The 27498-nt window shown below is 35.8% G+C and overlaps 1 protein-coding gene across 1 annotated transcript; it reads left to right on the forward strand.

Moving 5' to 3' along the window:
- Window positions 1-1863: 1863 nt before the first annotated feature.
- LOC131545854 (complement C3-like) lies at window positions 1864-25757 on the forward strand. The gene is made up of 41 exons (XM_058785050.1): window positions 1864-2015; window positions 2093-2288; window positions 2427-2595; window positions 3277-3350; window positions 3462-3550; window positions 3738-3820; window positions 3915-4002; window positions 4176-4278; window positions 4423-4543; window positions 4634-4749; window positions 4863-5015; window positions 5113-5319; window positions 5461-5652; window positions 5734-5886; window positions 5973-6102; window positions 6510-6581; window positions 11735-11932; window positions 12204-12306; window positions 12621-12709; window positions 12815-12954; window positions 13142-13354; window positions 13482-13542; window positions 13708-13791; window positions 15396-15599; window positions 15711-15786; window positions 15926-16085; window positions 17398-17493; window positions 17601-17757; window positions 17834-17994; window positions 18082-18240; window positions 18437-18496; window positions 18580-18670; window positions 18811-18859; window positions 19441-19531; window positions 21078-21167; window positions 22174-22279; window positions 23078-23167; window positions 23441-23521; window positions 23883-23966; window positions 24129-24264; window positions 24939-25757. Exons 1-41 carry the CDS (start codon window positions 1912-1914, stop codon window positions 25078-25080), a joined length of 4971 nt encoding a protein of 1656 aa, XP_058641033.1. The 5' UTR covers window positions 1864-1911; the 3' UTR covers window positions 25081-25757.
- Window positions 25758-27498: the final 1741 nt, after the last annotated feature.

Genomic DNA, 27498 nt, shown 5'->3' on the forward strand with positions numbered 1-27498 from the left:
CAAAAAAAGTACACTTTAATATCACTAATCAAGCATGTAAATAGGCGTGTACTTAAAGTGTACTAAGTATACTTGAAGTTGGTCCAATTTAGCATCAAAAAGTACTCTAAATACACTTAAAGTTATACTTTACTATAATTGAATTACAACTAAAATACACTTAGTACAAAATAGTTGTTCCAAAATAGCACACTTCAAGTTAACTAATCATTAACACACTTGAAGTATACTGACATTTAGTCTAGTTGCAAGTATAGTTAGTATACTTTTTTTCACTAGGGAAGATTTGAAGACTCTGTGGAAGAATGGGCCAAAATCTCACCTGAGCAATGCACGCAACTAGTTTCTCCTACAGGAGGTGTCATTACCAACAAAGCCTTTTGTACAAAGTATTAAATACATTTCAATAGTCAAATACTTTTGCCCTGTGTTTACCCCATTTTATTACACATAACTTAATTTCTGAACTTATTTGTTTTGTTTTCTTTGTACGTATGGATTACTTGGGTTGTTACCGACATCTGGTGAAAATTTCATGTCAACAGCACCTTTAGAAATATATTTACTTAGAAAAATGGTGATGTGTTCAATACTTATTTTACCCACTGTATATATATATATATATATATATATATATATATATATATATACACACACACACACACACACACACATATATGGGTAGTTAACCAATAAAAATCCGACTGTGTCCTATGGTGTGACATAGCAAAAATGTAGAAAAAACAAACAAACAAAAAAAAACACCTTAACATACAAATAACTTGAGAAAAATGTATCTTAGTTCTTAGAGTTACAAATAGCATGAGAGAGGTTTATCTTCAATGTTGGAGGTTATTATTATTATTATTAAAGATGTTTAACAAAATGTGTTACAACACTCCCCTCTCACCTACTTACAGTAACATTCTCACTGGGGCAACCTGAGATTAGAAAGACACACTTTCTTAATTAAAACTAACATGTATTTTCATGAAATAGTAATAATAATATGTATGAATGTAAGATGGAATGTAAGGAAAGATGATGTTGTTAGTCAAGTTAAAATTCATTCAGCAAATCTCATTCCAGTGCATCTTACATCTTTGGCATACTTTTCATGAAAATGTACTGTTCAATAGTTCTCTGGACCCCTAAAAGATCAATAGAGCAGCTGCCAATTTACCAAAGGTTGAATTTACACAACAAGCACAATCATTTAAGGGAAATCAGAATTGCATTGCTGTTAACTCTTCAAGCTCATTATAAGTCTCCTGTCTGTTACACAAAACTGCACTCAGTTCCACAACATTTTGACAGGAGTCATGTTTCTATGGCTTTCTATATACAGAAAGGAAGAGCAGACTGAAAGTTTTATTTTATATACAGTAGTTCATTATGGAAAGTTACAAGAGTACGGTGCATTTCAGACATACAGTTGACATTTTGTTCAATAAAAATTTTAATTTGGGAATTTCATTATTTGGGACTTTTGGAATGCAGACAACCAAACGTCTTCATTTAAAACAGACAGTTATGCCTGTAGTTCAGTACATTTGTGAGCTACAACCATAATAGTCTGGATATGTCATTTCTTGGGTTTGTGTGCATATGGGATGCATAATAACATACATAAAAAATAATAGTAGGAGATACATGATATTGAGATGCACAGCTTCATCGTTTAGGGTTTTTTCTCACACAAAAATATCAATAAACACAATATTTTATATGATTATTGGAGCTTCTTGTCCTCATTTTGGAAATTCCTCAAAAAATATGTCCAAGATCCACCCCTTCCTAAACGTGTTGCCTAATCGCCATGATGGGAAGAGGAGTGTCAAAGAGAGAGAGCAGGTTGGACTCTGGGGGTCGTGGAGGCGGGTATAAATCTGAGCTGCTGCAGGCTCACAGATGCTCACAGAAAGAGACACACAGACAGACAGGATGGACGTGAAGCTGCTGTTTCTGACTGTTGTTCTTCTCTCCTCAGCGCTCCTCACACTATGTGACCCACTGTGAGTATCAAACACTCTGTTTGTTCATGGAGTCACTAACAGATCTGTTCTCAAACGCTCTGATTTGATCTCCTCAGGTATATTCTGTCAGCTCCTAATTTGCTGAGGGTGGGTTCCTCAGAGAACGTGTTTGTGGAGGCTCAGGATTACTCTGGAGAAGCTATTGAAGTGAAGATCATAGTTAAGAACCACCCGAAGAAGAACCTGGAGATACTGTCTAAATCAGTGAGACTGACTGCAGACAACAACTTCCAAATCCTTACAGATATAAAGGTGACACAACTTTGACATACTTTTTGCTTGTGTTGGCATATATGTGATGCATCATGTACCACTAAACAATTTAATTTGTAAAATGCCTTTTCATTTATTCTAAATTGGCAGGGGACTAATTCATTTTCTGTCACTTAGATCCCTGATGATCAGAAGTTCTTCTCTGATGATCCTCTGGAGAAGCAGTATGTGTATCTACAAGCTCAGTTTCCATCCACCACTCTGGAGAAAGTGGTCATGCTCTCATTCCAGTCTGGATATATATTTGTGCAAACAGACAAGCCCATCTACACACCTGCTAGCACAGGTACAGTTAAATCCTAAAGAAAAACACACAAAAAACAAAAAACAAATATTGAGTCCATTAATGCACAATGTGAACTTTGAATGTGTTGCATCAGCATGGCATCATAAAGATTGTGTGTACATTTTCAGTACAAAAGAACTTTGTATTGTTTCTGTTTTAATGTACTTTTAAAGTTTGGATCACATTAAATGCGTAATTTGTACGTTAGTGAATTATCTTCACAAAAGATCCAGGCCCATCACCGTCACTCTCAGCCGCTTGCACGTTTTGCACGTGAGCTGCATGCAGCCCAAAATTAAACTGCTTAATAACATTGCTCGTTGACATCCCTAGTACATGTGCACAATACACTAACAATTAAAATTTAGCACATCTGGAGTGTCAGTGGCCTCTGGGTGGTTCCACAAAATGGGTGTATTTACTTTTTAAAAAGGTGAGGTTTTTAGGACGAAGAAGTGACTATTAATTACATTGTGTGTCAAATAATCTGAAGCTAAGTTTTAAAAAAGCGTATCATATGTTGGAATATAAGATATGCACAATTAGACTGTTCTAGCTACTACTAGCCTAGTTATTGTGAACTATTTATGGTGTCATTTTAACACACAATAATAATAATAATAATAATACATTAAACTTTCAAACAAAGTATTCCAGTTTCTGTTTTAACCTCTTTTGCAGTTCAGTACAGGATTTTCTCTTTGACACCCAACCTGGAACCACTCAGTCAGTCTGGAATCACAGTGGAAATCAAGGTAAACACTGTTATTTCATACACTCATTAATGACATTTCATCTGTATGAGCACCATTGCACTGCCGATCTCAGCAGTCGAGGTGTTAAAGCTGATTTCTGTGTTTTTGAAGAATCCTCAAGACATCACAGTTTCATCAGAGAAGATATTTCCAGTCAAAGGAATGAAGTCCGGAAAATATGCCATTCCTGAGATTGCCAGGTGTGTAAAACAATGTCAGGACTGAAGCTATTCAACCTGAGAACTTTTTTATTTGTTTTTGTATATGGTGTCTGCTTCGGGACAGTATTTAATCATTTATGAATAAACAGCAGCAAAACCCTGTTTATGGTATTTATCACCTGTTTTAATGTAATGAAATCACATGGATGTGTTCTCTTTGTTTCAGTCCTGGGATCTGGAAGGTGGTCACATTGTTCTCAAACACTCCTCAGAAGAAGTTTACTGCAGACTTTGAGGTCAAAGAATATGGTAAGATCTGTGTCAACAAACTCTTGTTGTGTAAGAATTTGATAAGTCAAAGAATGTGTTTGTTTATTTATCGGTGTGTCTGGTTTGGTTTTAGTGCTTCCAACATTTGAAGTGAAATTAAAGCCCAGCAAGTCATTCTTCTATGTGCGTGATGAGAGTCTGACAGTCGACATTGAAGCCAAGTAAGACAAAATATGTTCTGCTTCATTGTATTGAAAATAAATCTACAGTTGCAATGCTTGGATTTAAAATACATTTATGGTTCTCAAGAATCAACCAGACATCATTAGTTTACACTAACTGAATGTTTACTAGCATTAAGTTTTTACTACTGAAATTGGATGTGCTTTCATAGGTACCTGTTTGGACAGAAGGTGGATGGAAATGCGTTTGTGGTGTTTGGTGTGATGGACGGTGAGAAGAAAATAAGTATTCCTTCTTCTCTGCAAAAAGTTCAGGTGAGAGATATTAAACATCTTGCAAGCTATGATCAATCTAATTTCTCCTCATTTAGAGGACAGTTAAAAAAAAAAAAAAGAAATTAAATAGCTTTTTACTTCATCTTGTAGACTGATGTTGCTGTCTTTCTCATATATGAATAGATCATGGCAGGAGAGGGTACTGCAGAACTGACCAATCAGATGATCACTAAGACCTTTCCAAACATTAACCAGCTGGTTGGTCGATCAATCTATGTTTCTGTCAGTGTTTTAACAGAAAGTGGTGAGACTCAACAGATACTGTACTTCTGTATGCACGTTTACATGCATGTGTGTGATTGTATGTGAGATGCTAATTGTTTGTGTATTTCAGGAAGTGAAATGGTGGAAGCAGAAAGGAGAGGCATTCAGATTGTGACGTCACCGTACACCATCCACTTCAAAAAAACACCACACTTCTTCAAACCTGGAATGCCCTTCGACGTCTCGGTATAAAACATTGAATAGATAGTTGAGAACCTGAAGGGTTATAGGAACTGAGGAACAATTTCATCAATTTATTAACAGAGATCACTCTTGTTTTGGCCTGGGTTTTATAAAAGGTATATATAACAAATCCTGACCAGACGCCTGCTGTAAATGTGGAAATGGAAGTGGTGGGCAGTCAGGGGGCTGTCAAAGGTCGGACAAGAGACAATGGTATTGCGAAGGTTACCGTCAACACTGTAGGAGGATCTTCTACACTAGAGATCACTGTAAGACCTGCAAAGGCGTGCAGTAAGCTGGTTATTTACATTTATTTGTTATCTGTGTGGATCAGCATGCTGTTTTTTTTTTTGTTTTTTTTTTCAGGCAAAGACCAAAGATCCACAATTAGAAAGACAGGATCAGCAGGCAGAAAAGAAGATGACGGCTCAGGCCTACATTCCCACAGGTGGCTCCAAAAACTACCTGCACATCGGCATTGATGCTGCTGAGCTTCAGATCGGTGATTCAATTAAGGTCAATCTGAACACTGGACAAAGTCCAGGAGTCGGAGATCAAGACTACACATACATGGTAAAGATAATGGTTATTTCTCATTCATCTGCACAACAAATGTATCAATTAATTACATCTGTGTTTGATTACTACCACAGCTTGTGTTTGAAACCATACAAAGTTGCTAAATATATTTTTACTCATCTGCTTCCTTTTCAGATCTTAAGTAAAGGCCAGATTGTAAAAGTAGACAGGTTTAAGCGAAAAGGACAATCTCTAGTTACTCTACCTGTGCCTGTAACCAAAGACATGGTGCCGTCCTTCCGCTTTGTGGCTTATTATCATGTGGGCTCGTCTGAGGTGGTGTCTGATTCAGTCTGGGTCGATGTGAAAGACACATGCATGGGAACGGTGGGTCAACCATCACAAGAAATAGCTGATGTGCCAACTAGGTCTGTTTTTCTGACACATCATCTCTTGTTTTAACTACAGCTCCAGGTTCAGGTGAAGGGCAAGATGAATACCTATGACACAGGAGATGAGGTCAAGCTGCAGATAACTGGAGATCCTGGAGCTAAAGTTGGTCTGGTGGTGGTTGACAAGGCTGTGCAGGTCCTTAACAAGAACAGACTCACTCAGACTCAGGTGAAGGAGATTCTTCAAACTTCACAGTGCAGCATGATGTTTTTGGCCTAAAACATACATAACTGGTGTCTTTTTTGCACCTCTAGATCTGGGACGTCATAGAGCAGCATGACACCGGCTGTACGGCAGGAGGTGGAAGGGACAGTATGGGGGTTTTCACTGATGCAGGTCTGATGTTTGAGTCCAACACTGCAGGAGGCACCAACACCAGAACAAGTATTATTATCATTATTATTATCTTATTCTACAGTTTTATTCACTCAACAAAGAGATTTCCAAAGGTTACTTAGCTGTCCTTCAACTAAGGCATTTATAATCCCATTAACTGTATAATTTTGGTTCTAAATCTGAGGCATCGTATGTGTAGAATTACTCTTACTCTAAGTGTTTTTTTGTTTTTTTCCTCACGTGTACTTTGTCCCTTTGTTTCTTTTGTCTTTGGTCAGATTTTGAATGTTGCACTGTTACTTTTCTGTTGTTTGTCTACCCATGTCTTAGTTCCGTGGTTTTGGAATATACTTGGATTAAGTTTACTAAATGGATCTTATTGGTCTCAAATTCTTTAACATCACCCAAGTAATTTTTTACAATGAAATAATTAATTCAAATGAATTGTCCTCTAGTTTCTGAGTGTCCCAAACCTTCAAAGAGAAGACGAAGAGCTGAGAGTCTCCTGAAGATCACTAGTACACTGGGTGAGAAGCTACATATTACTCAGATTTTACTCTTGCCATTCAAATCAGAAATGATATTCTGGGTTTTTTCTTAAGTCCCTGATATACTTTGTGTGTGTGTGTGTGTGTGTGTGTTCTTTGCTTAGGAGTAATGAAAATGTAAATATGTGCTGTATGCTTTCCTCTCAAAAACAGAATAGCACAAACAATGGCATTGGCCAGAAAACAGCAGTTAAGAAAGCATGTGATTATAGTAATGTGCATGTTTGCACCAGCTCAGCACTCTCCCTAACACTTTTAAGTTCTAAGAACATTTTAAAAACATTTATTGTTTTGATTATGGGAACGCTCTATAAATGTCCAGTTTTCTTAATGTTAGTGGAACGTTTATTTTTTATTTATTTATTTATTTTTTTAAGGTTAGTATTGATGTTCCTGAAACGTTCTTTCAACTGCATTTTCATTAATTACTCAGCATTCTAGGAACATTGATTTGCAATTTTCGAAAAACATAAAATTGTCCAGTTTCCTTAACATTAATAGCACATTATTTAAAGGTTAGTATGATGTTCTGAAATGTTCTTTCAACTGAAGTTTTATTAACATCTCAGCATCTACACAATAAAATCCTCAGTGTTAAATGAACACTACTCTGTGTCTGTATGTCTAGATAAAGAGACCATCTGAAACACAACTACAACTGACATACATTCACTGCATTAGATGAAAACAACTGAAATAAAACACATTAAATCTCTGAAGATCTCAGCAGAGGAGAATTAAACAACTCCACAAACAGCATCACCAGCTTCACGCATTACTAACCACTTTGATTTTATTTCTGTCATGCAAACATTCTTATTGAGAATTAACAGAGGTTTAGGTTCATAGTTTTATTTCATTTGATGTTACCATTTTGGTCAATAGTGTTTGCTTTGTTTGGGCTCTTGACCCTTGACTTTATATGATTACATTTTCTCTGACTGCTGTAATTCTGTGTTTAAGCACATTGTTATAGCAAAGAAAACCAGGAGGAAATGTGCTCAGGTGATATTGGCTGCTTGATGCTGTCAAAATCCTTATGTAGTGGCTCAGTTTACGAGTAGCCCCAGAGTGCACCCTGGACGATGAGGTGGGGTGACACGTGTCGCTCCGCCCACCCCCAATTTCATTGGTTTATAATACAGCAGAGCTTATTGGTGTAGATGTTTGTACATTAACATTCTTTTATATACGTTTTTATGAATGATCTACAGTGTTTGGCTCTACTACAGAAATATTAAGTGCTAACAATAGCAATTTTAATTAGAATCAATTAGCAAATGTGTTTTTTATTAAACTTATGACGAATTAGTTAGAAGATCCTATCAAACGCTTGGTGGCGGCATCTCCAAGTACTTTGGGCAGAACAGAGCTGTGTAATATGAGCGGCTCACGAATTCAGTCTGGGGAACAAATTCTTAATTCGTGGCCATGATATAGTCCTACCTATGCTATAGCATGTTAAATGAAGTCAGATATTATTGCACTTTTCACTGTACACGAAGCAGACATACTTAAACATTGAGCAGTTTTAGCTGAGCGATGTTGATAAAAATTATCCACTGTTTGAGATTTAGCTGTTTTGTTTAATGTATATTTATATGTAGTCTATATTCTTTATTTTAGGATCGGTGGATAAGCAAAAACTTAGGATATGATGATAATTCACTGTAGTTCAGTAAGACAGGACAAACCTGCAAATGGTTTTATTTTAAAGAACAACTGCAGTGACCATAGCCGCGGGAACATATTTTATCTGGGGGGTGCTCAGGGGCGGGGCTTGATGTGGCAGGGCGGGGCCACGGTGGGTGATTTTTGACAAAATCCTATAAACAGCCCAAACTCTTATAGATTAATATACAAATGAAGATGTAGCCTACAGGTGCATCTCAATAAATTAGAATGACGTTGAAAAAGTTCATTTATTTCAGTAATTCAACTCAAATTGTGAAACTCGTGTATTAAATAAATTCAATGCACACAGACTGAAGTAGTTTAAGTCTTTGTTTCTTTTAATTGTGATGATTTTAGCGCAGATTTAACAAAAACCCACCAATTCACTATCTCAACAAATTAGAATATGGTGACATGCCAATCAGCTAATCAACTCAAAACACCTGCAAAGGTTTCTTGAGCTTTCAAAATGGTCTCTCAGTTTGGTTCACTAGGCTACACAATCATGGGGAAGACTGCTGATCTGACAGTTGTCCAGAAGACAATCATTGACACCCTTCACAAGGAGGGTAAGCCACAAACATTCATTGCCAAAGAAGCTGACTGTTCACAGAGTGCTGTATCCAAGCATGTTAAAGAAAGTTGAGTGGAAGGAAAAAGTGTGGAAGAAAAAGATGCACAACCAACCGAGAGAACTGCAGCCTTATGAGGATTGTCAAGCAAAATCGATTCAAGAATTTGAGTGAACTTCACAAGGAATGGACTGAGGCTGGGGTCAAGGCATCAAGAGCCACCACACACAGACGTGTCAAGGAATTTGGCTACATTTGCACCCGTTTACCAAGAAATTTTGGAGCACTTCATGCTTTCTTCTGCTGACCAGCTTTTTGAAGATGCTGATTTAATTTTCCAGCAGGATTTGGCATCTGCCCACACTGCCAAACTCACTAGACCTGAACCCCATAGATAATCTATGGGGTACTGTCAAGACGAAAAAGAGGAAAATGAGAAACAAGAGACCAAAAATGCAGATGAGCTGAAGGCCACTGTCAAAGAAACCTGGGCTTCCATACCACCTCAGCAGTGCCACAGACTGATCACCTCCATGCCACGCCGAATTGAGGCAGTAATTAAAGCAAAGGGATCCCCTACCAAGTATTGAGTACATATACAGTAAATGAACATACTTTCCAGAAGGCCAACAATTCACTGAAAATGTTTTTTTTTTTTTAATTGGTCTTATGAAGTATTCTAATTTATTGAGATTATGTGAATTGGTGGGTTTTTGTAAAATGTGAGCCAAAATAATCACAATTAAAATAACCAAAGACTTAAACTACTTCAGTCTGTGTGCACTGAATTTATTTAATACACAAGTTCCACAATTTGAGTTGACTTTTCCACAACATTCTAATTCGTTGAGATGCACCTGTATTACAGAAACAAAGTCAAACTGTTTAGTAATAAGTGAAGCTGCTAATGTAATGTGTTTTCTTTCAGCTGATTTAATATAGGGCTGCAGACTGCAGATCTTTTTTTTTTATTTTTTTATTACATTTTTTTTTTTTCTGTTTCACTTTCCTTCAGTAATTGTGCTTGTTAACAGCAGGTGTTCATCACTAATGCTCAATTAGCATTTAATTAATCACTTAATTCAATCCAACGCTGCTTTAGTGTTATTTGAACACTGTAGTGCAGACACATATGGGCACTGATGCTGAGTCCCAATGTGCCTACTTATACTACGCCCTTAAAGTATGTACTCTTTTGGTGAAGAAAAAGTAGACACTTTTGAGTGTGTAGTAGAAGAGTAGGCAAGCTTTGGGACATACTATCACATCACACAACTGTGTCTTTAACGGACCGCTCTGTCGCACCTGTTACACGCACCCTGTCACTGTAAACTGGCCTGTCAGTCGTCTTGACACAGTTAACATCCTCCACATTTAATTTAATTTAACTTCCTACCGTATTGGAGAGAAAAGAAGTAGCACCTTGATCTGCCAGTCGTGGGTCTTTCATGCAGAGAACTCTGCATAATGATGCATTTAAAAGTTAACGACCAAATGGATGTTTATAAAAGTTCACATTGCTGTTGCTGATGAAATATATCACAGATAACAATAAATAAATATATTTTTTACCAGGTTAAATGTTGATAAATCTCAACAGTTGATCGCGCACATCCGCCATGTTTGTAGTTTTTCTAACGCGTTTTATTCGTGTTTGTAGTTCCGGACCGAATCCTTCGCCAAAGTGCAATGAATTGTGGGCAATTTTAGCCATTAGAGTGTGCACGGATCCACACTTCAAAAATCGACCTGAAATAGTTGACCATCCGGGGACTTTTGGCATACTCTTTTCAACATACTATGCTTTGGGACACATTTATTGGAATCTCACATACTATTTAGGATGGATAGTATGAACATAGGGACACAGGGCGAGTGTCCACAAGTTTCACAAACATATAAAAAGGTTATATAAATGTTAGGATGAATCATTTTTAAAGTAGTTTACTGATCATTCTTATGATGTTGATAGAATTGCTATGTTCTCATATTTTAGGGAGAAAATGTTCTCAGAACAACATTCTTGAAGTGTCCTTTAAACATTAGAAAGACAACAAACTTCAGATGATTAAGGTTAATTGATCAAACAATCAAGTAGTAACGTTTAAAAAAATAAAAAATAAAAACTTTAGATGGACATCTACTAAAATGTTCCAGAAACAATGTATAATAACGTTGTTGTGTCAAACTCTTGAGAATGTTCCCTGTTAGCTGAGAAGGATGTTCAAGAATGTTTTCTCCCATTATTATGAGAACATTTAAAAAACCTTCTACAAACAACGTGTATATAACATTTTTGTCTAACCATTTGAGAACATTATTAAAGACCAGATCATTTTGAACAAAAGTTATATCAACATTACTGAAGGAATGTTTGTTTATAACCTTGAGAGAATGTTAGTCAAGTTCTGAGAACGTTCCCTGTTAGCTGGGCTAGACAAGAAATGTCATGTTTATTCATGTTGCACTTTACACAATACATTGCTTTAATGCAAACAGATTTACAGTATTAAACTGTGTAACATTATATTAGTAATTTCTTCTCATGTCTGACCTCGATAGACTAAAGAGGTGAAATGATCCAAAGAAGATTTTCACGCCTAAAAAAGTGGAGCCACAGAGCCACATCTACCTATAATTGTCACAGACCAGTGGTAGTTTGAAGGCGTTTACCAGCCAGAAAGATTCAATAATTTTTTTTTTGGCAAGCTGTTTCGATTGAACAAACACCAGTTTGTTTCTCTGATTTTGTCTCAAGTAAAAGGCCTCTGTTAAAGACCCGAAGCCCTTTCGTTTAGGTCAATTCAATTCTCAAACACATTTTCATGTTTTGGGGATTTCTGTAAATTTCATACTCCCCTCATTGTTCTAACATTGTCTTCTCAGTTGAAAAATACTCCGGTGAACCGAAACGGTGCTGTGCTGCTGGGATGATGGAAAATAAACTCGACTACACATGTGAACGAAGAGCCACATACATCGCTGACGGAAAAGACTGTGTCGATGCCTTCCTGCACTGTTGCAACCAGATGAAAACCCATAAGGACAAGAAGGATGAAGACGAGGAGATGGCTCTGGCTCGCAGTAAGTATGAACTGATGGCACCAATAGCTTGTGCAGTGCTTTTGGGAAGCAATCAATGCATGAAATAAATTGAAAATGCACCATCCGATTCTCACTTGAACAAGGATCTGGTGGCAGTGATTGGCAATGGTATTTTGAGTCTTGGGTAGTTTGGAAAGTAGTAATTATGGATAATAGTGAAAGTGGATAGTCACCAGAGAGACTAATGACACAGTTTATTTGATTAGATTATCTAATGTGTTTTTCCCTGTTGATCTGTTTATTTGAACAGGTGATGATGATGACGACTATTATACAGACTCAGATGAGATTGTGTCACGTACGCAGTTCCCTGAGAGTTGGCTTTGGGAGGAGATTGATCTGTGTGACAAATGGTGAGTAGGAGGCCTTTAGATAATTCTTAATCTCATGATCTCAGCTGACAAGTTCATGACTTCCTCAGGGAAACAGTGCAAAGCCTACTCTTTTTCAGTTTTATTTTATTTTATGCATTTTATGTACTGGCTCACTCTAGAATGTTTGTTTTTAGCTCAAAAAAAAAAAAAAAAAAAATCTGAATCTTGTCCTGGTAAGACATAAATGCCGCCCAGCTTATGGTGCTTTATTAGGCTCGTAAACAAATGTTACAACTCTACTTCAACAGTTTCTGGTTTTACTTGTAATTGCTCATATATATTGCATATTCCAGTCAAACACCAACTGAAGAAAAGGTGATCTACCTGAAAGACTCTATCACTACCTGGCAGATCTTGGCTGTCAGTCTGTCACCAACACTTGGTAAGGTGAAGCTGCAAACCCAGAATACATGCTTTGAAAAACAACATTAGCTTCCAGGATGTGCTACTTTAAGACCTTTTTGTGTGTCTGTATTCCTCCTCCAAGGCATCTGTGTGGCAGAACCTGAGGAGATGGTCGTTTTTAAACACCTTTTCATTGACCTCAAGATGCCTTACTCAGCTGTGCGCGGTGAACAACTGGAAATCAAGGCCATTATTCACAACTACACCCCAAAGAGGCAGAAGGTACATAAATTTTAATATTAAAAATTATCACTCGTGACTCAAACTGAAGCTAGGTGTAAGATACTGTTCTGTGCTAAAAAATAAATACATCCTACACGTTTCATATTGAGTTCATATGCATTTATTTTACAGGAAGTTTTGTCTAGATATTTAAGTGATTTGAGTCTCATTCTCCTGTTTTCACCAGGTGCGTGTGGAGTTCATGGAGACTGATGATGTTTGCAGTTCTGCCAGTAAGAAAGGCAAATACAGAACGATGGTAAACGTTGACAAAGGCTCCAGCATAGCCGTGCCATATGTGGTTATTCCTATGACACTGGGAAATCACATGATTGAGGTGAAAGTTTCAGCATTTGATTCTGTCCACACTGATGGAGTGAGAAAGCCTCTGAAGGTGGTGGTACGTCTGATGGGAAATTCTGTCACTTTTAATTTTATTTGGTCATTCCTATCATCAGTAGGTGTTTGTCATTTTGACTAGATAACATAGATCATCAGAGGTAGTTAACACGCTCTTTCTCTTTCAGGCTGAGGGTGTACTGGTTAATTTACAAAGAGAAAAGATGGAGCTCAATCCTGTGAAGCATGGTGAGATTTACTGTGGATCACAGAAACATTTATGAATAATATTACAACTCCTGCTCTTTTCTTGCTCAGTACTCACCAAATGTGTAGAAATTGTAATCAGCACATGATTTATGACTCTTCCTCCATCTCTCTGTTCTTCTCTATTTCTCATCCCAAATGGAACAGGAGAAAATCCTATGCTTCTTAAAACTGACATACTAGTTGATCGGGTTCCAGACACACCTGCTAGCACGTACTTATCAATTACTGGTAAGAAAAAGCATGTTTTCAATGAATGAGTGATATATATATATATATATATATATATATATTTTTTTTTTTTAGGGTGTAGCCTATCTACAATCATATTGTCTATTCTTCCATGTCCACAACAAAACTGTTGCACCCTTACCTCTGTATGTGTAATCTTTACACATTGACATAGACATTAACAATACCTGACAAAACTAGAACTGAACAGACAGGAACTTAAACATGCAGAGCAAACAAGGATAATTAACAAGAAACTGCTGAACATAATGATGAACTCAAATCAGTGCCAATGACAACAAAATACATTATTTAATATTAACTCTAAGTGTTTTTATTTTTATTTTTTATATTCGGCTAATGATGGAGTAGGCAATGTTAATGCAACGCAACCTGATTAAAATTTTAAATAAATATTAAGTAGATTCCCTTGTTTTCTCACATCCATTACAAATCTTGCAGATTCATATGCATCTGAATATGCATTGTAAAACATAATTTGCTCAGACTGCTCTCTCAGTGAAAGGTGTAAAATCTTTTAATTTGTTGCCTGATTATTTAAAATCTATTGCAAATTATAATTATTTTAAAAAAGCTACAAAATCTTGGTTGATACATTAACAAACTTGTAATCATGTTTAGTGTATTAGTATTATAAATGTGTGTACTACTTGTTGTTTATTTTTGAAATAGTAATTTATAAAAGCCCTCCTAGGGACAAGTGTTGCGAATTAGCTTTGGCTATAAGCACTATGGTACATGCATGGGATGACTGTTGTTTCAGTTTCATCTATGTTTATTGTATCTGTCCCTAACAAATAAAACATAAATAAAAATCCATCTTGAAATATGAATCGGCACCCACTGGCAGTTGAGCCACAAGCATTTTCTACATTTCATATATTTATGTAACATATCCTGCTTTAAAAATACATTTCAAATTAACAATGACTGCTGTAAAAAAAAAAAAAAGAAAAAACATTCCTAATGCAGAAAAGCAGCATCTTTTCCCGAATTGTGTAGATAACCAATATCTTTCTTTCACTATCTCTTCTGATATATTTTCAGTCAAATCGTTCTCTATGTGCAGTAGAGAATATACATTTTCTTTACAGTAAATTTAAATTTATAACACTTTTTTTTTCTTTTTTTACTTTCATTTTTTAAATGATTTCACTTCTGCGATAATCTGCTGATTGTCTTCTTTAAAAAGAGACCAACCTTAGGTCTGTATTCAAAAGTGTTCATGAATTATAACAATTTAACTTTAAATAGTGCACTTTCAAGTCTATTTCCAAAAAGGGGGGTTGACAGTTAAGGTGTTAACATGGAAAATATACCTTTTATCGCATGTCATTTTTAGAACACGACATCATGGTTATGAAAATCAATTAAAAGTTCTGGATTTTATTACAGAACACACTAGAAATGCATTACACCTACAGAATATCCAGATCCACTAGGCTATTTACAGTCTGAATTGAGCCGTCAGTTAAAAACCTACCAATCACATTATAAAAGTGTTGCAGAAATGGCAGCTCATTTTAACAAAGATCATTTAAAAACAGAATACTCAGCCTGCATTCTCTCTTTTATCTCTCCAGGTGAGGAGATCAGTCAGACAATCGAGCAGGCCATCAGTGGAGACTTCATGGGTCGCCTTATTGTCCAACCCAGTGGATGTGGAGAGCAGAACATGATCTATATGACTCTTCCTCTCATTGCTACTCATTATCTGGACAGCACCAATCAGTGGGAGACTGTTGGCTTGGAGCGCCGTAATGAAGCCATTAACCATATCAACACAGGTGATTTAGATGCCCTCTTGAAAACTTTAGATCAAAAACAGATGATAAGCAAATAAATATTATTTCTTTCTTGTTTTTTTTTGTGTTTTTTTCTTGTTTTTTTGTATATAGGTTATCAACGGCAGCTGGGCTACCGAAAATCAGATGGTTCCTATGCTGCATGGAAAGAAAGGCCAAGCAGCACATGGTATTTTAATGTCAATCAATTTAATTTGTTTTATTTTCATTCCAGTGTCCCCTGTAATAATTTATAATTATTGTTTTTGAGATTATTGGTAGCAAATTATTCATTCATTCATTCATTCATTTTATTCTATCTGTTAAAGGTTGACAGCATATGTGGCCAAAGTCTTCGCCATGGCCAATAACGTTGTTATTGTAGAAGATAATGTGCTCTGTAGTGCCCTCAAGTGGCTGGTTCTCCACAAACAACTGCCAGATGGCTCCTTTAAAGAGGATTCAGCTGTAATTCATGGAGAGATGGTGGTAAGTTTGAATGTCATTATGACAGACTATATTTAAACTCGCCTGTAGAGGAGAATGGGAATGGAAACTAGCAGTATAGAACAACATTAAAAGTAAACACTGTGACCTATAATTAATGTTTAAAATGCAATTAATAGCCTATTAGTTGCCTATAGTTCATATAGCCTATGCACGTTTGTAAGACACAGAGCTTCTAAGGAGACATGGTGATGGGAGGGAAGAAGAAAAAATATTAAATAATTATATATATATATATATATATATATATATATATCAGGGCTCTTGCATTTGCTCTCATATATAAAAGTATTACACTCCCTTGAGAACTTATGTTCTCTCGCAAAACTATTACATTCTAGGGATGGGTATTATTTTTCAAAAATATTGTATTAGAATATGATCTCCACTCTCGAGATCATTTCGCTTTCAGATAAGCTCTCTTCTCAGATCTTGAGATCAAAGTAATTCCAAACTTCGTGAGGCAGAAACGACATTCTGTGATCAAATGAGCCACCTAGTACATTTAGTTAAAATTGACTTTTATTTTGTGTGCTTAGGAATTATCATTGATTCCCTGCATTTACGGCCAGCGAAGCAACATGTATTAAAATTCGAATAGTGTTTTTATTTTTCGAATAATAATTACAGATTTACGGAGCCTCGCACATGACATGCAAGAAAAAAATAAATAAATCATGTGCACGATTTACTAAAACGTGCACATGATTACTATTTCTTTCCCTCGATTTATCGTTCACTCGACTTGCTAATTCGTCTCCTCGATTTATAAATCGTGTGCATGATTTAGAAAATCGAGGGAACAAATTAGTAAATCGTGTGCACAATTTATAAATCGAGAGAACGAAATAGTAAATTGTGCACACGATTTAGTCTACTATTTTTTTTTCCTGCCTGCCATGTGCGGGGCTCTGTACAGATTGAATATTTGAATGTTCAACTATTTGTGCACATCCCTATTACACTCCCCTGAAAAAAAAAAAAAAACAATCTCAGGGGGATGCAAAGATTTTGCAAGTGACCATAAAGTTTCTTGCAGGAACACAAACATTTTAGGAGCAAACACAAAGTTTCTTAGTGGAACTTAAACGTTTTGTGAGAGAACACCAAGGGATTTATTTATTTATTTTCTCTTATGAATTATGAACAAAAGCAAGATTTGTGATACCTATACGGTCTGTCACTATCTCACAATATTGTATAGTCCTGTAGTCCAAGAAAAAATATTTTTGCAAGCTCTTTTAGCAAGCTTTACTGGTTTAATAATAAAATGTGTATTTGTCCTTTATTCCAGGGTGACGTACGTGGCAAAGATGCTGAAGCCTCTCTAACAGCCTTTGTCGTGATTGCCATGCAAGAGGGCAGAGAGATCTGTGCTGGATCAGTTGGTGTAAGTTCACCTCTTTCACCATTGTGTTTGCCAGAACTATTAATAATGAACAGTTGCATTTTTACACTCTTCATCTTGGTTTTAACCTTTAACACACACTTTTATAGAGTTTGCAAGAAAGTATCACGAAGGCTGTTTCTTTCTTGGAAGGTCGACTTCCAAAACTTTCCAATCCTTACGCTGTTGCGATGACATCCTACGCCATGGCCAATGACAACAAACTCAAGAAAGACATCTTGATGAGACACTCCACCAAAGGAGAAGGTCAGTCAAGCCATCAGGTCATCAACAAGAGATGCACTTTGCAACCGTTTCTAATCCTGTCTTGTGATTGAAACAGGTCGGTATTGGACTGTCTCTGGACAGCGTCATCACTCACTAGAGGCGACGGCTTATGCTGTGCTGGCGCTTGTGAAGGCAAAAGACTTCGATACAGCAGGAGAGGCAGTGCACTGGCTGGCCAAACAACAGTCTCACTATGGAGGATCTGGCACCACACAGGTACACTAACACCTCATCATTCGACTGTGATAAACACTGTGACTGACACTGCAGGACAAGATTTCAATGCTTTTCTGTCTTTTCTAGTCGACCATCATGGTGTTCCAGGCCGTGGCAGAGTATCGCACGCAGGTGAAGGACCAACAAAACTTCAATCTGGAGGTGGAGCTGTCCGTGCAAGGAAGAAGCAAACCTGTCAAATGGAGTATCAAAAGAGATAATGCACATCTTACACGGTCAGACAGGGTGAGGAGTAACTCATCTACTAGATTCAAATTCTTTGCTGCTCATGTCAGTTATGTTTTTGTTAGGTTATGGGAGTTTAGTTGTTCATCGTCCATCATTTTTACTGTCTTTGTCATTTCTTTGGACAATATTTTTACGTATCTCTATTATATTATGGATTTGATTACTCTGAAACTCAACAGTGTTCACTCGACAGGTGGACATAAACAAGGACTTCAATGTGACTGCAAGAGGAACTGGAACAGCCACTCTCTCGGTGAGTGTTCATGAGTGTTTATACAGTCAACAGCAAGATTAAAGTGTGTGAACATCTAAACTGAGACGTGCTGCTGTTTTCAGGTTCTGACGCTGTACTACGCCAGACCTGCTGAGAAGACGTCTGACTGTACATTCTTTGATCTGACTGTTAAAATGGAGAAAGACAATGAACGTAAGACTGAGTTCCTGCCCTTTCTGTGGCACTTTCCATATATACTGAGAACAAATAAAACCTCCAAAACACTTAATTTTGTGATGGTTGTTGGTTTTAATTATTACCATGTTTTTTGTTTGTTTGTTTTTTATCTTTAGCAAATCAAGAAGATGCCATTGAAACTTACAAGCTCACTATGGATTTCTAGTATGTGAACACATAATCTAATAAGTTTATTTTTATGGCAAGAAACCATTTTATTTGTAATTTATCAGCATGTGCAGTTTTCTCACTTGGTTTGATTAATTGGTCGGAGCCCAAGTTACCTGCTTACCATCATAACTACATAATGACTCTGACAGAGAGTCCAGTTTCACTGTGTTCTGACGTGAATGCAACTCGCATTACAAAGACAGTTTATTTAGAGATGAACAGCACTGTGTTAATGCAATATAATTAGGGGAAGTCGTGGCCTAATGGTTAGAGAGTCGGACTCGTAACTGAGTCTGAGTACCCCGACTGAGGTATTGAAGGTGGAAGCAAGGTACCGAGCAAGGCACCGAACCCCCAGCTGCTCCCTGGGCGCCGCAGCGTAAATGGCTGCCGACTGCTCTGTGTGTGTGTTCACTGCTGTGTGTGTGCACTTAGGATGGGTTAAATGCAGAGCACTAATTCAGAGTATGGGTCACCATACTTGGCCACATGAGTCCACAACGTCACCTTAATAATTCTGAGGTCAAACTACAAAACCTGTTAATAAAATCTGCTCTTGATCTCCATTTTCACAGCTTCAAAAGTGATAGAAGTGATGCCACCATGACTATTCTGGATATTGGCATACCAACCGGATTTTCTGTGAATAGCAGAGATTTGGAACAGGTATTGTGATAATAAACTAATGAAGTGATGCCTCACATCTGTATATTTTTTTTAATTATTAATTTAAATTACACCATTTTAGAACATCCTTACTCTGGCATCGCTAGAGGTTTTAATCTGAACAGCTATGACTAGCACAGTTCTTTAGTATTACATCAGCCTGTTACGATCAGTTAAGTTCTGTTGAGTCCATCGAACAAACTTTATAAGAAAATAACTATTCTTTAATTTTACTGTACCTGCACTGACATGATCAGATGATCATGAGTTGAGCTGGGTAATGACACTAACTGCAACACTGACACTGTTATTGAACTGAATTGAATCAACATTGAACTGACCTGAGCGAAATAACGACACTGTTGTATTCTGTAGAGGTACTTACAGCTGAATTTATCTCGTTTTATGAATTTTGCAATTTTAACAAAGTGTAACACAAACATGGGTGACATTGGTGGGGTGGGGCAACCGGTTGTATGGGGTACTAGACGGTGCTAAATAACCTCAAATGAAAGCACAAGCAATTAAAGACCTGGCAAACTATCCAATGTGTTTTTGCAGAGTTGAGCAATGTAGCCAATTACAGACATGTCTGTTGATTTCTTTAAAGCACTGGTCAATCAGAAACGTTAGAGTTTTCAGAATTCACTCACAGTTTTGCACGCTCGTGAATCATCTTGTAAGTGCAGACGCGATGTAAATAAGAGATGCATTGCGTAGTTTAGAGAGCTTCATTGATTATAACGGAACTTTGTGAGATCGCGATGAACTAAGTTAAGATGAGAGATGCTTTTAGTGATAATAATGGTAGCACGCTTTGCACACTTTCTAGGCTATAATCCAATCAGAATTTGTATGAAACTTTCGTTTTTCAGACACATACATGCTGCAACGTTTCAGGAATGACATCCGCATATTTATGCTGGATTCATTCTCAAAATATCAGTGATTGAAACGGTGATAACCAAAGCAATGGATGGGACAAAAATGACTCGGTGATTTATTCTGGAACCAAACTTCAACAGACAGCGCGCGTCCTGACGAGATCTAGCTCACGGACTAAAAGCGTGTGTAGCCTAAACTTTATTTGGATCGGGACATATCAACCAGTAATTTCATTTCCAGTAGGCCTAACGGAAATTTCAGAAATGAATGGTATGCGATTTATGACAGAATAGTCCCACAACTGATCGTTTATTTTTTCCTCTCATGGTATGGCATTGTTTTGATGCATACTTCCGAGAAAGGATGTTTTTTTTCTTGCCGTCCCTGACTCAAGAGTCAACTGTTGCCCATGAACACAACTGACTCATGACCTTATTATCTGTCCTGAAATTTTGCTTAGTGATTGATGAATTTTACAACATTTTAACACTGTTGTCTGGCTTAAAGTGACACTGCTTTGAAACAATTTCTGTGGAATAAATACTATACAAATAAATGTGACTTAACAGTGCATGCACGTATGCATACATACATACAGGCAGGACATAAAGCATTTTAATCATATCATGTATTAATTTATTTCTTGTTTCCTTGTCCTAAGTTGTCCACAGGGAAGGAAAGATACATTCAGAAATTTGAGATGGACAAAGTGCTTTCAGAGCGAGGATCCCTCATCCTCTACTTAGATAAGGTATGTCAGCAAGCTATCGTTCTATCCCAATGGCTAGCCTGAAAAGCATGTGCTTTTGCTTTATATTTCTATAAAATATTGTTGAATTCTTGATTCTGATTGGCCGACAAAGTGCTCAGTTACTGCACAGCCATAAGGTTCCATGTCACTGCGTGTCCACCTTTGAGTACAGTTTGGCCTACATATTATCCACCTTTTTCCTAAGGAGCCTATGCGTTTTAAATTATGGGAGGCACTTCCAGTTTGGGGAAGTCCCACTCAAAAAGACTGCTACAAATCATTTCAAATCAGAGGATTGCACTACAAATAATTCTTATCTTTTCATTGAATGGGCTGTAAATTTGCATTCATTTTCTATTTTCAGAAGTTAGGAGAATAATGTTACGTTATTGTGACATGATATAACAACAATATCTATAGAATAGCTCTAGAATAGCTACTCCTGATTTGCATTTGTGGTCTGCTCTCCTGATTTAGTTTATGATATAAACCATGAATAATTCCCTGGAATTGCAAGAATCTTTTATTTTTCTCCCCAATCCTCATGTCTCTTTCCAGGTTTTTTTGTTTGTTTGTTTGTTTTTTTCACGCGGATGCTGTAAACTGTAATTGTTACAAAATATAGACATAAGTTACTATAATGATATTTAACACATCCTTAATATTAATGCGGATAGAAGGAGGATCTTTAGGAGGTGTGTTGAAAGTAATTTGTTACTGTTTTTACACTTTTACATCTCCTTTTAATGATCAATGGTTGAAGGGTGAGTAAAATACCTCATTGTATCCAGTTTTGTATCCAGAAAATGTTTATTGCATTCATAGAGCGAACCTTTTGCTGATTGTTTACAGTGTAAAGGGAAGTTACTCCCATAATTTGCATTATGGGACATAGGAAGAAGTTGGATAATCATATTTCACATACAGTAATATTATAAGACAAAGTACAGATGTGACATATCTGTACCCCCACCAAATAAATTTGCTTTGGTTTCTGTTTTATCAGGTTTTGCGTAGAGAGAAAGAAAGAATTGCCTTCAGAATGCACAAGATACATAATGTGGGTCTGCTACAACCTGCTGCAGTCACAATATATGAATATTACTCACCAGGTGAGCTACACACACCAGGTGTACACACACACACACACACAGAGAGAGAGAGAGAGAGAGAGATTTATGTTTGATTAAACTGTAAATCTAACATTAGTATATTAATTAAGGTCCATAAATTATTAAAAATAATGCTTTGAAAAATAAACAATTCTTAATGCTCCTGATACATTAGGTAACAAGGGTTTTTTGTAAAAACACTAAACAAACATTGTTGATGACATCTTCAGCTGCATGCTGTCTTAGACAAAAGCAATTACTGACCGTTTTTTCTTGAGTTTTCAATCCTGTTCAAAGAAAGAAAGAAAGAAAGAAAGAAAAGATAAGTCACATTTTATTACATTCAGAAATAATGAAAAATGAAACATTTACAAACAATATAAACATAAATTTAAGTTCCCCTCACACCACAATCACACCACATCATTTAACGTATATTGAACAGAAATGACAAATACAATTATGAAACCAACATAAAATATAGTGCCATTTATCATAAACAACATGAATAATAAACATCATGCCTAAATTTGTTAATTTAAAGTGAAACTGAAGGTAGTGGTGTGTGTGAAATGCACCATACAAATAAGCTTAGGCTCACGTAACTTAAGCCAAATGTGTGTGCTTTGCGCACATTTTGTGTGTTTACCATTAATTGCATTAAGTCACTTCAGAAGAGATAATAAAGTAACTTATATATTCCAGAAAATGTGGAAATTAATATTAATTTAATTAATGAATTTCCATTTGATGAATCATGTCTGTTTGATCCATATTTCTTTTGTGTGTGATTTTCAGATAAACGCTGTACAAAGTTCTTCCACCCTGAAAGGGAAGATGGCGCTATATACAGACTGTGTAAGGGAGACCTGTGCCAGTGCGCAGAAGGTATTATCAGCCACAAATAATAGTTTACAAAATACATACTTTCATTTGGTTCCTTGCAGTCCACTTATAATGTTAGCCACAAAACATGTCCTAAATTTAGTAGTTAAACAGTCCAGCCTGTAATGTGCTCAACAGACTGCTGAGGTTGGACTAAAATCATCTATATTGCCAGATTTCTGAAGTGTGAATGAGGAGATATAAACACATTTGTCTGTGATCACAAGTGTTTATGTGCATGTATGAATTTATTTATTTTATTTTTTCTAACCACAGAAAACTGCAGTTACCAGAAGAGAAACCGTGTCGATGAGGATGAACGTTTCATTAAAGCCTGTGAAGCTGGCATGGATTATGGTAAACACATTCAGTTCTGTGTTAACTCTCATACTTCCTGAAATTAAGATTCACTATTTACTCATTTTGTTCTACCTTAATGCTCCACTTGTTTGTTCCTGTTGAGATGCGATAAAAAAATTTTATTTAAAAAAAAAAAAAAGTGTTATACACTGCTTTTGCATAGAGACTATGTCTGTTAAGCAACAATAATTGCAAACACATAAAGGCTATTGTTTTGCTCTGAAAAAAAGTGTAGTACAACATGAGGAAATAAATTATGACAATTTTGGGTAACCTTTAACCCTTGTACAAATGCAATACAAATGTTTGGCCTGAGCCTTAAAGTTACATTTAGATAACGATATAATATGCTTGGCAGTTTATAAAGTCACAGTAGTGAGGATGGATCTGAAAAGGGATGCTGACATCTATGAAATGAGGGTGGATCAGGTACTAAAAGAAGGTACGGTTCATTATTCCCTCCATGTTTCTCCGCTGATCATGAAATTAATTTGAAATGTTTCTGATTGCTGTTAAATGCAGCAGTCCTTCTCCATTAATGCTCTACACAAGGCTAAATTGCACTGCAGTGGAATTGTTTCCTAAATGCTGATCTGTCCTTTAGGCACTGATGAGGAAGTTGAGGGGAAAGTGAGACCATTTTTGGCTCGTCCCAGTTGCAGAAAACATTTGGGATTGGTCGAAGGCAAGTCGTACCTCATAATGGGCAAATCCGTTGACCTGCCAAAGCTCGGGGGAAGGTAGGTGTCCACTGTGTGTCATCAAGATAGCAGGATTTGCCTGAAGTTTATGCATTTGAAGTCTGTAGAGTGTTGTATATGGCTGAATGATGTGACAATATTTGTGGTAGAAACATTTGCAAAGTTCTATTTCATGGTATTTAAATTATGTGATTTTAAAAGACTTACAGTTCATATAATACAGACGAATGCACAAATTTTATGATTAATTAGTGTTGTCAAAAGTACATTCGGAACTGAAATTTAAAAAAACGTTCGTTTCCTGCTAACATTCGAGCACCTTTGAGCAGATTCTTAAACAGCGCTGATTGGCCATAGCGTTCATGCACTCAACAGATATGACTGTGATTGGCTATTGGTGGGAAATGGATGTTTTTAAAATTTCAGTTCCGAATGGTATCACGGTCTGTACTTTTGACAACACAATGATGAATACTTTTTTTAATTATAGTTGTGTTCGTCTGATTTATCTCCAAAGCCGATACATTGGTCTATATTTGGCTTTTGCTTTTTTTTTTTTTTTTACCAATATGTTGGACTTTTATTTTGAAGGCCAATGCCTGATTATTCATTGCAAATAATTATTCAAATAATTAAAAAAATAATATTTTATTTGATTTTAATAACAGTTTGTCATTTTGTATGCTTTGTCTTCACTTTTCTGTTGTTTTTAGTTTGCAGTACATCTTGGGAGAGCAGACCTGGATTGAATACTGGCCTACAAAACAGGAAAGCCAAATGAAAGAACACAGGGATCGATACATCGGCATCTCTGATCTCGAGAATAGCCTTCTCAAAGAAGGATGTGCTACATAATCATTTAACCAAAATGTGTTGATTAAAGAAAGTTAAATGTTGCCAACTTTTCATGAATCTTCATAGTATTATTTGATCCAAAACACTTTGCTGTAATTATATATGTTATATATACATACATACACACACACACACACACACATATATATATATATATATATATATATATATATACTGACTGAATAAAAATTGAAAATGTTCATTTTTTGCCTGGCAAAATCATTACAAAATCCAACATTATTTTTTTAAACTGTATCTCTGTTTAATAATCATAAAATGCATTGTTTTTAATAAAACCCCAAATCCATGAAATAATCACCATTCAGATTGTAAATCTGGAAGACATATGTGTAAATACAGGCTAAATGTTATTACAGTCAATCAATCAATCAATCAATCAGGCATACAAAAAAAAAAAAAGTCCTGGTTGATATGTTGTACAATTAAAGGGGAAACTGTCATAACATAAAAAAACAAAAACAAATTGGTTCTATGCTACACATTCAAATTGAACACTTATGTATTGCAGTAATAAATCATCCAATCAAACATAAAAATGAGACTAATCAGATTAGACATGTCAGACAGTGTTAAATGCTGAGAAAGCAAACATCAAGTATTGCCTGAAAAAGTGAAGAAATACATTTCAAATACAAAATAATATTTTCTTCTTCCTGTTAAAAGAAAGGTTTTATCTGAGAGGTTTTCAAAAGTTGACACCATCAAAGTTAGAACTAAATACCTGTCATTTCCTTTGCTAACTAAAATGAAAGTAGCACACTTCTTCACAATCAATGTCATTTATCCATGTAATGAATTTCTTAGAATGAGATTTAATTTGGGTAGTAATGCATGTATTTTCTGCCTGAAAAATATTGAATTTCTGGAACATCTTTTTTTACAGTTATACTATTGTTAAATCCTTTTGGGACAGATTGTATGAAGACAAAAATTGTAATGCCTGCCTTGTTAAATTTAGAACAAAACAAACTAACAAAGAGATTGAATTTCTTTGCATGTTGAGTTTTATATACACAAATGTAGATCGGTTAACGTTTCTCCTTGTTTTGAGGCATTTAAAAATGATTTTAGAATTTTATTTAAATCCATAAAACAATTAAAAACGAAGACTTAACCCCATCTTTTACATGTTTTGGTATTATTTTAACTTATTTATTATTATTGTTGTTGTTGTGTTTATGATATGCTGCTTGGATTTATTGGTAATGTGTTTAACAGTGGAAGCATGACAATTTTTTTTTAAAGAAATTCAAACAATATGAATACCATTTTGAGGCTCTTTAATGTCGTGGCATTGCTGTAACGCCTCAGTTCAAGCAGCACGTGAACTGATCATCTCTTCCTCTTTACTAGTTATAGCATGTAATAAACATGAGTGATCATTAGAAGATTCTTGTTTCTACCGTGGAAAGATGTCAATACATAAAATTTTCCAAGTTCAAGTCCATCGACGTTAATCTACTCTTCTGTCTGGTTTGTTTGTTGGACAAAAATGGCAGATTTGGTGTCAAATTGCATGTCAATCAAACTCCTTGCGAAGGGTCAATTGGTGAGGTGTTTTCAGTTTTCACTCAAAATATGTATTATTTTGTGCAATATTTGACTCCAGTGTTGAATAGTAAGACAAATGAACTAACTTTATTTTAAATCTTGTGTAGCCTACTGAACAAATGTTAACATTGTTTACAGTGTAATATACTAATATATATATATATATATATATATTTAAAAAAACATTTTTTTTTTTTTTTTTTTTAAATAATATATTTGTGACCCTGGACCACAAAATCAGTCTTAAGTGTCAATTTTTCGAAATTGAGCGTCATACATCATCCGAAAGCTGAATAGATAAGCTCTCCATTGATGTATGGTTTGTTAGAATCGGACAATATTTGGCCGAGATACAACTATTTGAAAATCTGGAATATGAGCGTGCAAAAAAATTAAAATATTAAGAAAATCACCTTTAAAGTTGTCCAAATGAAGTTCTTAGCAATGCATATTACTAATCGAAAATTAAGTTTTGATATATTTACTGTAAGAAATGTACAAAATATCTTCATGGAACATGATCTTTATTTAATATCCTAATGATTTTTGGCATAAAAGAAAAAATTTGAATTTTGACTCATACAATGTATTTTTGGCTATTGCTACAAATATACCCCAGCGACTTAAGACTGGTTTTGTGGTCCAGGGTCACATTTGAGTATTTTAAAATTATTTTCTATTAATAGATTTTAGTGGACATAATACTATAAATAAAAGATTTGAAATTGTTACCATGCTTTCCCTATATAAGACGTTCTTATATTTTTGTTGCTTGTCAGTAGAAGGCGATCTTCACTATCATCACTGTTACGGTTATTTTTTACTGTAAACTGAATTTTGCAAACA

The sequence above is a fragment of the Onychostoma macrolepis genome, chromosome 01, assembly GCF_012432095.1.
Source record: "Onychostoma macrolepis isolate SWU-2019 chromosome 01, ASM1243209v1, whole genome shotgun sequence".
Lineage (NCBI taxonomy): Eukaryota > Metazoa > Chordata > Actinopteri > Cypriniformes > Cyprinidae > Onychostoma > Onychostoma macrolepis.

Coding starts and splice junctions, on each gene's coding strand:
- LOC131545854 (XM_058785050.1), top strand. CDS start 1,912: ATGCTCACAGAAAGAGACACACAGACAGACAGGATGGACGTGAAGCTG. Junction 4,750..4,862: donor GAATGCCCTTCGACGTCTCG/GTATAAAACATT, acceptor GTTTTATAAAAG/GTATATATAACAAATCCTGA. Junction 12,307..12,620: donor ATTGATCTGTGTGACAAATG/GTGAGTAGGAGG, acceptor TGCATATTCCAG/TCAAACACCAACTGAAGAAA.